Raw genomic sequence first — 14,679 nt, 5'->3', positions numbered from 1 at the left:
TCCTTCTGATATTCCCTTGAGGACTCTGTCATTTGGAGAGGAGCCTTTAGCTGCGTAGCCTCCTATGGACTTTTATTTAAGCATAACATGCTTCCAGGGAAGGTAATGGTTCCACTTCAGTCGCTAACCCCGTCTGTTACCACACCTGCTCCCATAGACCTTGAGCTGTGTTGCAAGACATGCAGTCCAAGCTTAGTCCTTGTTAGAGGATTTTTTGTTTAAGGAGTCAGTGTGTCACTGGGAAGACGTTCAACAACCAGCAGAAGTGACTTGTTGTGACGCAGTGCGGCAACCTCAGCAACCCGATAAGGAGTTGTCTGTACGACCCAGACAGTCTAGACAGCTTCGGGTTGTCACTGTACTTCCTCGCTTCCCCATGGTTGACAGTTCACAGACTGTGCAGCAGTACCATGATCTTGTGTCCGGCTCCGTCAGACGACTGGCTTTTAAGAGCTCCCACAAGTCGTCGCTGTCTGGAGATTCTCAGATGGACTATGGATCTGACCAAGGAACTGGGCCTCCTGGTCAATTTTGAGGAGTCTCAGCTCGTCCCATCCCAGACCATAGTCTACCTGGGTATGGATCTTCAGAGTCGAGCTTTTCGGGCTTTTCCGTCGGCCACAAGGATCTTCCAAGCTCTAGAATGCATCCAGAGCATGCTGAGAAGGAACCGATGCTCAGTCAGGTAGTGGATGAGTCTAACAGGGACACTTTCATCACTGGCCCTGTTCATCGTGTTAGGGAGACTCCACCTCCCCCCCCTTCAGTATCATCTAGCTGCTCACTGGATAAAGGACATGACGCTAGAGACGGTCTCAGTTCCTGTTTCCGAAGAGAGGAGGTCTTCTCTCGCGTGGTGTAAGAACAGCTTTCTTCTCAAGGAAGTCTACCTTTGGCTGTTCAGAAACCCGACCGCCGTCTCCTCTCGGACGCATCAGACACGGGCTGGGGTGCGACTTTGGACGGACAGGAATGCTCGGGAACATGGAATCAGGAGCAAAGGACACTTCACATCAATTGCAAGGAGTTGTTGGCGGTTCTTCTGGCCTTGATAAACTTCAAGTCCCTCCAGCTTAACAAGGTGGTGGAGGTGGACTCTGACAACACCACAGCCCTGGCTTACATCTTCAAGCAGGGAGGGACTCTTTCGTGGAAGTTGTTCTAGATCGCAAGGGACCTCCTCATCTGGTCAAAAGATCGAAAGCTCACGCTGGTAACGAGGTTCATTCAGGGCGGTATGAATGTCATGGCAGATCACCTCAGCCGGAAGGGTCAGGTTATCCCCACAGAGTGGACCCTTCACAAGAATGTTTGCAGCAGACTTTGGGCCCTGTGGGGTCAGCCAACCATAGATCTGTTCGCTACCTCGATAACCTAGAGACTCCTGTTGTATTGTTCTCCGATTCCAGACCCAGCAGCAGTTCACGTGGATGCTTTTCTGCTGGATTGGTCCCATCTCGACCTGTATGCATTCCCGCCGTTCAAGATTGTCAACAGGGTACTTCAGAAGTTCTCCTCTCGCAAAGGGACACGGCTGACGTTGGTTGGCTCCGCTCTGGCCCGCGAGAGAATGGTTCATAGAGGTACTGCAATGGCTGGTCGACATTCCCAGGACTCTTCCTCTAGGAGTGAACCTTCTACGTCAACCTCACGTAAAGAAGGTACACCCAAACCTCCACGCTCTTCGTCTGACTGCCTTCAGACTTTCGAAAGACTCTCAAGAGCTAGGGGCTTTTCGAAGGAGGCAGCCAGAGCGATTGCCAGAGCAAGGAGAACATCCACTCTCAGAATCTATCAGTCTCAAGGGGAAGTCTTCCGTAGCTGGTACAAGACCAATGCAGTTTCCTCAACCAGTACCACTGTAACCCAGATTGCTGACTTCCTGTTACATCTAAGGAAAGTAAGATCCCTTTCAGCTCCTACTCTCAAGGGTTACAGAAGTATGTTGGCAGCGGTTTTCCGCCACAGAGGCTTGGATCTTTCCACCAACAAAGATCTACAGGACCTCCCTAGGTCTTTTGAGACCTCAAAGGAACGTCGGTTGTCCACTCCAGGCTGGAATCTAGACGTGGTCCTAAGGTTCCTTATGTCATCAAGATTTGAACCTCTCCAATCAGCCTCTTTTTAGGACCTCACATTAAAAACTCTTTTCCTCGTGTGCTTGACAACAGCTAAAAGAGTAAGTGAGATCCACGCCTTCAGCAGGATCATTGTTTTCACATCTGAAACGGCTACATGTTCCTTGCAGCTCGGTTTTTGCTAAACGAGCTTCCTTCACGTCCTTGGCCTAAGTCGTTCGAGACCCCAAGCCTGTCCAACTTGGTGGGGAATGAACTGGAGAGAGTACTTTGCCCAGTTAGAGCTCTTAGGTACTATCTAAAAAGGTCTTAACCTTTACGAGGACAATCAGAAGCCTTATGGTGTGCTATCAAGAAACCTTCTTTTCCAAGGTCTAAGAACTCAGTTTCTTACTATTCAGGCTTCTGATTAGGGAAGCACATTCTCATCTGAAGGAAGAAGACCTTGCTTTGCTGAAGGTAAGGACACATGAAGTGGGAGCTGTGGCTACTTCAGTGGCCTTCAAACAGAACCGTTCTCTGCAGAGTGTTATGGATGCAACCTATTGGAGAAGCAAGTCAGTGTTCGCATCATTCTATCTCAAAGATGTCCAGTCTCTTTACGAGTACTGCTACACCCTGGGACCATTCGTAGCAACGAATGCAGTAGTAGGCGAGGGCTCAGCCACTACATTCCCATAATCCCATAACCTTTTAACCTTTCTCTTGAATACTTTTTATGGGTTGTACGGTCGGCTAAGAAGCCTTCCACATCCTTGTTGATTTGGCGGGTGGTCAATTCTTTCTTGAGAAGCGCCGAGGTTAAAGGTTGTGATGAGGTCCTTTAGTATGGGTTGCAGCCCTTGATACTTCAGCACCTTAGAGTTGTTCAGCCTCCTAAGAGGAACGCTGCGCTCAGTAAGGAAGACGAACTTATTTAAGGCATAGTAATGGCTCAAGTCGACTTCCTTACCAGGTACTTATAATTTCATTGTTATTTTGAATAACTGATAATATGAAATACGGGATACTTAGCTTCTTGATATACATGTACACTGGTTTTCACCCACCTCCCTGGGTGTGAATCAGCTACATGATTATCGGGTAAGATTAATATTGAAAAATGTTATTTTCATTAGTAAAATAAATTTTTGAATATACTTACCCGATAATCATGATTTAATTGACCCACCCTTCCTCCCCATAGAACCAGTGGACCGAGGAAAAATTGAGGTGGTGTCAACAAGAAGTATTGCAGTACCTGGCCACAGGTGGCGCTTGTGAGTACACCCCCCTCTTGTATAGCGATCGCTGGCGTATCCCTTCCGTAGAATTCTGTCGGGCAACGGAGTTGACAGCTACATGATTATCGGGTAAGTATATTCAAAAATTTATTTTACTAATGAAAATAACATTTTTCCTGACTTCACAAACCTGAGATCTTCAAGTATTACTTCCCACCTCAAGTACCCCACAAGTCGTAGGTGAAGGTCAAAGTGGCTACTTAGGGTGTTGCCGAGGGGACAAGGCTTCCCCTCCACCTGCTGCCAATAACTACTGACACCTTGGTGAATTTTAACAGCCAAGTTGTAGCTATGCTTAAACTAAACATCTATTAAATGTTACTTTAAAAGTTTGTGATTTTAACGAGTTCTTAATGATTCGCCTTTTATTACTACCATGTAATGTATGTAAAATTTAAACTAATTATATACCTGTAGTAATAACATTGATATATTTTTTTTTTGTATTAAGGATTTAAAATGGTGTTCTCCATTATACAGTATTGGAATTAAGAGTCTATATGAAATATGGAGAAAGAGATAAGGTTTTTTGAGTAGACTATAGTGTAAAAATTAAAGGAAATATTTCACTTCTTGGACAAACATGTAGTAAGGATAGAGGTGGAAACCATCCGGCATGTCATACTATAGTCCATTTCTTTTAGCGATACAGATTTGCACCGACTCGCAGCAGTGCCCTTTTAGCTCGGAAAAGTTTCCTGATCGCTGATTGGTTGGACGAGATAATTCTAACCAATCAGCGATCAGGAAACTTTTCCGAGCTAAAAGGACACCGCTGCGAGTCGGTGCAAATCTGCCTCGATAAAAGAAATGGACTATAGTATTGTACAGTATTATCACAATATTTTTATGGAAAGATGTTCAATTTCATCAAGGGTATAAACTTTCTTTTTTTCACTGCTAAGTTTATTTTTTCATATTTTTTCATACCAACAGACAGCAGCTCCTCGTATGAAATCTTGTTTGAGCTGCCATCAACAGATTCATCGCATTGCTCCCACTTGTCCTCTGTGTAAGGAAAATTTCCGACCTTGTAATCCCAAGAAACCCAAGGAAGAAGGAGTAATTAAATACTGTTGTGAGATGCATATTATTCTGTGTAGCAGCAAAAGATAATTTTTTGTGCCAAGAGAAGTAATAACTAACTTTACGTGTCATGTTTTCTGATTTGTAGCTCTGTTTAAGAGTACATAATTTTCTGTCCTCTGAGATTCTTTGCTTTGTTTAAGTTAATAATGACTGTTTTATTCAGTTAAGAAGATAAATGTGTTCATGTGGTGATGAGAAAGATCCTAATTTTTTAAGTAAATGTGACTCAAGTAAAGATACTGTTCCAAAGAAAAATTAACAATACTCCTAATTGCAATTAATTCCAGAGCATTAGAAGCTTTTTGTAGGTATATGTACAAATAGAAATTGAGGAAAATACCAGCAGCTATCTCTTTCAGATGGGTTATACAGTATCTATTTCTATATTGTTTCAACAATTAAATAAAAATTTTAAGCAGTGTACTGACAATTACAATTGAGAAGACTATATGTGCATTGTATTTTGAAAAGAATGTCAAATTTGTTCAGGTTTTATCTGTAGGAAGACGTTTTTATAATTTTGGTGTATTAATTTAAACTTATATAATGGTCACTAATTTTGTCAATGAATTGTAAACATAGTCTTTTGTAATGCAATGAGATACATTTTCATTTTTGTCTGTAATTTGGTACAAATAGAACGTTTGTACAAAATGTCGTTTCATGGGAAACTTATTATATTGGATTGTTGAGGGGGTTGGTTTTAATGAAAAAAAAAAATCTTATATATAAGATAGATTTGCTATGCCATTATATTTATTGGTAGTCAGCTTGATATGTTTAATTGCAACCTGCCACAAATACAGTACATTTTTTAATAAGGAATATTTTTTAGTTATTTCAGGAAATTTCTATATACTGGTGTGTTGATTATTAACAGTTAATATAAAATCATGCTGACTTCCTGGCTTGGAAAATTTAGTTCTGATAGGGAAGTTTAGATGCAGTTAATTATATATGAATATATATATATATATATGTATATATATATATATATATATATATATATATATATATATATATATATATATACATGTATATATAGATAGATAGATAGAATTCAATATTTTACATTAAATGTGACCTACCAATAATAGGTTGGGTATGTGAAAAAAAAAAAAAGTAAATATCTTGGTTTATTGTCATTTAATTCTAGATTTCGACTACCAAGGAACAAGTTGGTAAAATAATGTTCATATGTTTATGTGTGTAATAGGCGAGGTGTTTTTGCATCTATACTCGTTTTTTGGAGTTATCACCAGGCTGCTATGGTACTTTATAATGATTTGTTTAAATCACATGGTTTATATATAATCTGAACATGCTGGCATGTATGATATGCTTGGATTTCACTTCCTTGGTTAATTATATCTCCTGAACTTGCAGATGGCATTGAGTACTGTCCCCAGTAAGTGATCATCTTATCTTGAGATACAACTTATTTTTAGTGTAAGGCCTGTTAGTGCTATATTTGATACAAAGCGCCAGATGTGCCTAAAAGGTCAAAATTTCTTTGAAGAACTTGATTTTATGCAAGCATAGTAACATATCTTCTCTTAAAGTAATATGTCTATACAAGCGGCATATTTTGAAATGCAGTATATCAGCCTTTGTAAACCTGTATTAGGATGAATTATACAGCCTATACTATATGAATAAATTTTTCAACGGACATGGATACTTTTTTGAAAATCTTGGTATCCAATGGGATACCTTCATTATTTTTCCACTGGGAACACTGTTGGTGAGTAGAATGGATAGTTGGTAGATGAAAAATGTAGCAACATTATTTATAGTTAGTGCTTATTATGATGAAAAATATACAAGAAAGCCATATACAGTATATCACTAGTCTTCCTAACAGAACAACAGTTCTAGAATACAGTACAATAAACAGGAACAATGTAAATGGAGACCATATGGCCCACATAGAAAATGAAACTATATACTCTACATTTTCCTATTTTTTTTTTTAAATCATAACAAAAATGCGCTACGTATCTCTAGGTGGGTCTGACGTTAAAACAATTTCCAAATATTTCTACTATAAAAATTAATGATTTAATATGAACATGACTCAATGAAGCCCTGTATACTAAGTGCATGTTTCCCAATTGTTGTTAAAAGAGGAACTTCACGTATAAAAAGGCAATAGGAAGCCTTTAATTCACAAGGCTATACTCCCATAACAATAATTTCAAAATATAACAGCTACAGTATAATCATCAATAGTTCAATGTAAATGGGGCTCAATGAAGACTATGTTTCCTTGTAGGCCAGTTGGTTTATGCTATCAGGTACTAGCAGTGGTTTTTGGGAGTCCAAGTACAGAGTACAGTAACTACAGTATTTCCCCTGTTCACTCCAACATATTTGTGTATCACCACGAAATAGCCTTACATGTAGCCTATGTTAATTTTTCAGATTTAAACCTACTTAATGGATGCGTAGGCAGCCTCTGAACAGCCTTACAGACCACAACACTCGGCTAGAGATCTCAAATTTATTACGGTAATTTCTGGAAATAAAACTTTGAGAATGTTAGGTGACAGCCTATGAGGACAATACAGTACAGTCTGGTTGAACGTTCTCGAGAAAAAAATTTAGCCTGATAACCTGGTAGGCATACAGTAGCCCTACACCTGTAACTTTATCTCAACATCTGGGAGTGAGTTTACAATATTTGTCACTCAATAATTTGTTAAGAGGAGCGTCCACTGGTAATTTTCATTGATACACGTTGGGATAGCTTTGCCATTGAACTGCATCACAACTAAAGTCATGTGAGTCTTGTACTAATTTTGCCATAATTAACCAAGTTATCCTTATTTTTTTTTTTTATCCTAGAGGTACTGTATATGGCAGTACAGGGGTCATCATAGTAATGTGACACCATGTCCTAGAAATCATGTTTGACAGGTCAACACTTTCTCTCATTGTCTCAGTGAATACCAGAAACCACTAGTGAAAAGAATTATACCTTGCTCTTTTAGTGTAGTCACTTTTTTCGTGCTATTTATAGTGCTAGTGAGCTGTAATGGTATCCTTATCATGCCTAAAAGCAAAAGAAAAATCCTGTCTAGGTATAGGGAAAAGATAGCCCTTGTAAGACAGAACTTGACAAAGTAGTATGTGGCACCTCCTGATACCCTCACCTTCAGTCAGTATTACTCCCACGCAATATGGTTGGGGGCCTTGGGAAAAAGCTACGGTATATGGTAAGTTTAGCCTGCCTGACACTTGCGCGCATTTTTGCCACGCACTGGCACGCATTAATGCCCGCCAGTGCGTGCCACTTTTTGGCACGCACTGGTGTTTTTCGCGCACTGTTCACGACCAGTTCACTCCAGTTCGCGCATCGTTCACGCGACGTTCACGCGACGTTCACGCGACGTTCACGCGATGGCACGAATTGGCACGCGTAGTTCGCGCATCGTTCACGACACGTTCACGCGAGTTCACTCATCATTCCGCATCGTTTCCGCATCGTTCACGCCAGTTCACGCCAGTTCACGAATTGGCCACTCCATATAAAAACGGGGCTTCTCCAACCCGAGGACATTCTTGGATTGGCTTCGGAAGAGACAACAATGCTTTCTGTCAGAGGCACCATTGCATTGAGGAGAAGAAACGTATCTTTTTCGTTTGTATTTTTTGTTGCCCTTTATTTTTATTTCAATAAGAAAGCATTTGATTTACATATAAATAGCAGATATGAAATATGTACAAGTATTAAGAAAGCATTTTATTTTAACATTAAAAGCAGCAAACATGAAAAGTTTTTAGGCTGTTGATTTTAAGGTAATAGAGAAAAAAGTGTGTTGAAATAAGAAATCATTTTATTTTTACATTAAAACAGCAAACAGAAAAAATTTGTTTTGCCCTTCATTTTAAGGTAATAAAGAAGAATAAGTATGTTGATGAAATAAAACATCATTTTATTTTTACATTCAAACAGCAAACTTAAAAATTTCTTGGGTTTATTTTTCAGTTCATTTTTATTTAAAACAAAAGTTTTGGGTCTTGATTGGTAATAGAGGAAAATAAGTGTGTGCATGAAATAAGACATCATTTTATTTTTACATTCAAACAGCAAATATAAACAATTATTAGGTTTATTTTTCTTTCCTTTTCATTAATTTTTTCGTTTCCTTTTTGTTTCTCTTCATTATAAAGTTATAGAAATAGTTTGAAATAAGACCATTTTATTTTTACATTCAAACAGCAAATATAAAAATTTATCAGGTTTATTTTTCTTTCCTTTTCATTAATTTTTTCGTTTCCTTTTTGTTTCTCTTCATTATAAAGTTATAAAAATAGTTTGAAATAAGATATAATTTTTTTTTCACATTAAAACAGCAAATATGAAAATTTATTAGGTTTATTTTTCTTTCCTTTTCATTAATTTTTTCGTTTCCTTTTTGTTTCTCTTCATTATAAAGTTATAGAAATAGTTTGAAATAAGATATAATTTTGTTTCACATTAAAACAGCAAATATAAAAATTTATTCGGTTTATTTTTCTTTCCTTTTCATTAATTTTTTCGTTTCCTTTTTGTTTCTCTTCATTATAAAGTTATGGAAATAGTTTGAAATAAGATATCATTTTTTTTTCACATTAAAACAGCAAATATAAAAATTCATTAGGTTTATTTTTCTTTCCTTTTCATTAATATTTTCGTTTCCTTTTTGTTTCTCTTCATTATAAAGTTCACGCCACTTCCCGCATCGTTCACTCCAGTTCACGCCAGTTCCCGCACTGTTCACTCCAGTTCACTCCAGTTGGCGCATCGTTCACGGCCATTTAGTGCGTGCCAATGCGTGCCACAAACTTTAAACATTTCAAAGTTTTGGGTCCGCATGGCACGCATTGGTACGCTCTGGCACGCGAGTTCCCGCACTGTTCACGACATTTTCACGGCTCGTTCACGCGAGTTCGCGCATCAATGCATGCCAGTGCGTGCCACGAATGCGTGCAAGTGTCAGGTACCCTTTTGGTTATTTCTACAGTAATTGAAATTAGTTTTTAATTATCATTGATAATAGAAAGAGCATTTAACGGTAATATTGTGATATTTTTCATCATGTTCTTGTAAAACTTTGATGGCCGATATCTCGGCTTTATATTTAACATTAAAAACTATTTTTCTTCATAATTTACAAAAATATTTCAAATCCAAAGACAGTGTTGGAAAGAAAAATGAAAATTCAAAAATTTGGCTCAAGGAATTTAATTTCTAAGTTATTTAAAATTTTATATAATTTTCAAAGTTTAAAAAAAATATCAAGGAAATAAAAAAAAAAGATAAATAATATTCCTCTAAGTAATGTTTCCACACATCAATTAGCATTATTCATGGCAATTATCATTAACTTCAATGCAATATTTTATGAGAAAATTGAAAAAAAAGGGAAAATGAAATTTTCCATTCATAAAAAGTAATTTTTGTACAATTCCAATAAAATTTAAATAGAATCACCAGAGTAATGATACAAATAACATATTAACATTATGGAAATCCAGTGATACAAGGTAGTAGGTTGACTGGGGCACCAGCCTGGTACCCGTTGAGATACTACCACTAGAGAGTTATGTGGTCCTCTGACTGGCCAGACAGTACTGCATTAGATCCTTCTCTCTAGTTACGGTTTACTTTCCCTTTGCCTACACATACACCGAATAGTCTGGTCTATTCTTTATAAATTCTCCTCTGTCCTGATTCACCTGACAACACCGAGATTACCAAACAATTCTTCTTAACCCAAAGGGTTAACTACTGCACTGTAATTGTCCAGTGGCTACTTCCCTCTTGGTAAAGGTAGAAGAGACTCTCTAGCTATGGTAAGCAGCTCTTCTAGGAGAAGGACACTCCAAAATAAAAACATTGTTCTATAGTCTCGGGTAGTACCATAGCTTCTGTACCGTGGTCTTCCACTGTCTTGGGTTAGAGTTCTCTTGCTTGAGGGTACACTCGGGCACACTATTCGATCTCGTTTCTCTTCCTCTTGTTTTGTTAAAGTTTTCATAGCTTACATAAGGAATATTTATTTAAATGTCATTGTTCTTAAAATAGTATTTTTCCTTGTATCCTTTCATCACTGGGCTATTTTCCCTGTTGGTGCCCCTGGTCTTATAGCATCTTGCTTTTCCAACTAGGATTGTAGCTAAGCAAGTAATAATGATAATAATGATAATAACATTTAAGTAATAATTAATGTTTTTGGCTTTTAACAGTGGACGCACCCCTTAGGGAGGCATGGACTTTACTAGCTTAGGTTAGGTAAGTAATATAAGTGTTGAAAACTGAAATTTTTACAAGTAGCCCTATTCAACAATCAGTCTTGCTGATGCCGTTTTGATTTTTAACAGTTCAATGATTTCAGTTTATGAAGGAAAGAAAAAAAAAACCAAGAAGCCTATTCTCAATTTGGTTTTCAGCCGTGGCAAAATGAAATTTTGAATGTGAATTTTTCCGCTAGGACCACTTCTGTATTTAAGTCATTGTTTTAATAATGTTCATAACTACAAACAAAAATCAAATTCAGGTCTATACATTGCTATATACTAATGTAATCTTTTGGGACTTCCTACTTGAGATAGTTGTTTGTAATAAAATCAATAAATATGAACTAAAAATTCTCAATCTAATCTCACAAAATATTCAAAATGATAATGAGTATGATAAAAATATTAATAGTAATAAATAGTTACATAAAATTCGTGTTCGCTTCTCACTCCCTAAAAGAAAAGTGTCATTGATTACTGAAGGGAAAGTCTGAAATTGATAACCACTTGAATGATATCTAAAAGTTATAACAAAATATTATTCTCTGACTATTTATATACCATTGTTATATGTATAAATATGAAATTATGGTAAAAAAAAAACTCGGTTACAACGGTTGAATAAAATCACTTGCATACATTTAATTCGTCCGTAAACAGCAGCTCATACATAATAAACATGAATAAACCAGAGGAACGAACCAGCCAACCAGCATCCATCCTCCCCTCCCCCCTCTGTCCTTTTAGCTAGAGCGTTTAAATAAAATTCCTCGCCTGAATTTACTCTTTCGCCAACAGCAGCCCATAAACAAAAGAAACTCTCGCCTTATGCATTTTAGCGGGAAATATCTTTCGTCTCATTGGCTGATTCTTTCTCAGCTCTGATTGGTTATTGTATGTGACGTCATATAAGCATATTTTTATGAATGAATGTAACTAGGTAGGGGTAAGAAACCTATACTTCTTGCAGATAAATTATGACTTAAAAATTACAATAATCATGGAAATAAACTAATAAAAGTTATTACTTAGATAATAAATAGATAATAAACCTTATTAAAGGGTATAAGTTAGATAAATACGTCATATTCGAAGGAATACTTGACTGTGATTTGGCTACGATGTTGAATGTGCGCGTGTGCGTCTGCTCAGCTGTATTAAGTGAAGGCAATTACCAATCACAATTGAGGAAGTTATAGCTAATCAGGGGACTGGAATATCCCGTCAAGAGGTAATTCCGAAGATTTACTGTCTAAATCGTAATCACACTGAACGAAATTTTGCAGGAATTTGACTCGTTCGTCAACAGCAGGCCATAAATAAAAGGAACCCTCTCATCTTGTAAGTTTTTAGCAGGAAATCTGTGGCATCTTATTGGCTGATTCTTTCTTGGCTCTGATTGGTAGCTATTGTGACGTCACGCAATCGTATTTTTATGAATGAATTCAGTGGGTAAGGGTAAAATACCTATACTTATTATAGATTAATTATGACTTAAAAATAAAAAAAATATGGAAATAAACCTAAAATTGTTATTAATTTAATAATAAATAGATAATGAATCTTGTAGAAGGGTATAGCTTAAATGAATACGTCATATTCGAAGGAATGCTTAACTCTGTTCTGGCTACGATATCATATGTGCGTATGTTTGTCTGTAAAGTTGTAGTAAGCGAAAGCAATCACCAATCACAGCTAAGGAAAATATAGCCAATCAGAATACTGGAATATATTGTTAAGAGAGTTCCCTGATTTTCATGAAATTTACATTGAAACGTTCTAGCTATTAAGGAAAGGAGCTAAAGAGTTTTTTTTTATGAATTAGAGATATATTTCTTCCTAACATATAAAACAGCTATTTATGCAATGTTATCATTACATATTTTACTGGAGGGACAATTTCTGATTTCCAAATCTTCTATCCATCTATATTAAGAAAATACGTCTCTGTGACGTCATAATGAGTAGGATGAATTTTGCAGCGGTGTCCAAATACTCGTTGCTTGCTTTGAGTGAAGTATTCAGTGTCACGTGATAAATACTATCATCAGGTCGAGTTTAATAGTGAAAGAACTACGTGATTTTAGTTCATATTTTGTTACTTTCAGGTATAATGTAATTGAATAGATCATTACCAAATCATTATCTTCGTCAGGATACATGTCATCGTAATTTAATATTTTAGGTATATCATGACGTAAAAAACAATCTTTTTCAAAAAAACTCAAGACAATAAAATAACGAAATATCTCGTGTGAATTTAACTCGTTTGCCAACACTAGCTCATAAACCAAAAGAACCCTCTCACCTAAGGTGTTTCCTTGGCGGGAAATATCTGGCGTCTCATTGGCCGGTTCGTCCTCTGCTGTGATTGGTGGCTGTGCGTGACGTCACGCAAGTATTTCATGAATGAATTCAAATGTGTAGAGGTAAAATACCTATACTTGTTATAGACAAGTTAAGGTTTAGAAATTTCAATTCGTATGGAAAATAATTCAAAGGATTCTAATTTACTAACAAAATAGATAATTGATCTTGTTCAAATGCGTAAGCTAAATAAATGCGTAATTTTTAAAGGAATAATTAACTTGGTTTTGGCTACGATGATGGATGCGTGAATTTGTAAACAAAGGCAATAACCAATCACAACTGAGAAGATACAGCCAATCAGAGCACTAGAATATCCCGCCATGAGAAAGTTCCGGAGGTTTATAAGCTGTTCGAAAACCTTGCCCGAATTTCCATAAAATCGCTTATAAATACTCTATGGGACGGACTTAATGATTTTTTTAAGGATTTTAGCGATGTATATTTATTTTTTAAAAATATGTAGATACAGTCCCTTATAAGATGTTTCAAAAACATATTCTATCAGATGGATACATTTTAGTTACTCATAGGAGTAGGATGAACTTTAAACCTTCGCTAAATGACTGACGAATTCTGTTTGCTTGTTTGAGTGAGGTATTGAGTAACACGTTACTTCTACTTATTATTCAAATAAATACTATTATTTTATTGAGCTTATATATTGAAGAGTCTCCAGTATACGACTGTATTTTGCATTTTGTTACATTTCAAGTATAATGGAAATTATTCGAAGGAATAATTGACTGGTTTGTTTACGGTGTGTGTGTGTGTGTGTGTGTGTGTGTGTCTATAGATGCCTAAACCAATCGCAGCTGAGGGAGTTTTAGCTACTCCGGTAAGTGGAATATGCCATATGAAGGAATTCTGAGTTCTTGGGCGTAGTTGTATAATAACTAGCCCGAATTTCGATGAAATTACATTCTCCTCCTTTCGATATTGAGGGCGAAGCTGAAGAATTTTTGTTTTTTTTATAGGAATAAGTTATGATTGCTTTCAAAATATATAGAGACAGACCCTATTCAGATGTTTTCGTAACATATTCTATCAGAAGTATAAATTTTGATTACGAAATCACTACTTTTATTCAGAATATTGCGCCTTCAGAACGTCATAAGGAATAGGATAACTTTATTTACAGTAGGTCTAAATTATTGATTAATTTTGTTTGCTGGTTTAAGTGAGGCATTAAGTAACACGTCGCTGATATTTAATATCTAAATAGATACTATTATTATACCGAGGTTAGATAGTGAAGGATATGCATGACTAATTCGTATTTTGTTTCTTTTCCAGTATTATGTAATTATTCTAGGCTGGAAGACACCAGAATCAATTTTTGACAGATGTTGGAACTAGAAGGGTTTGAGCAGACACTGGCTCCTTTTGGCTTTTGTATTACATGTGCAAATACAAGCATGCTGTAATTTTCCATGCTCAGATTTGAAGTGTGCTCCTATTGGCTAAAACCATGTGGCATAACGTATCTCTAACAGGTGTGTTCATGTGACTTTTAAGAATGGCGAAAAAATGTGCTGTATCCCACACGGCTTAGGTCTACCTGCCCGCAAATAAAG

General features: G+C 36.7%; 1 protein-coding gene across 1 annotated transcript in view; it reads left to right on the top strand.

The window, feature by feature from the left end:
- The window catches only part of LOC137655173 (zinc finger C4H2 domain-containing protein), a 54,205-nt gene extending 48,818 nt beyond the window's left edge, over positions 1-5,387 (top strand). The window contains 1 exon segment of the mRNA XM_068389056.1: positions 4,255-5,387. Within this exon segment, the coding sequence (XP_068245157.1) occupies positions 4,255-4,477 (223 nt within the window). The 3' untranslated portion in view covers positions 4,478-5,387.
- The last annotated feature ends 9,292 nt before the right edge of the window (positions 5,388-14,679 follow it).

This window comes from Palaemon carinicauda, chromosome 16 (genome assembly GCF_036898095.1).
Source record: "Palaemon carinicauda isolate YSFRI2023 chromosome 16, ASM3689809v2, whole genome shotgun sequence".
Classification (NCBI taxonomy): Eukaryota; Metazoa; Arthropoda; class Malacostraca; order Decapoda; family Palaemonidae; genus Palaemon; species Palaemon carinicauda.
Note: the sequence above shows the minus strand (reverse complement) of the source record. Positions and strands in the feature narration are given on the sequence as shown.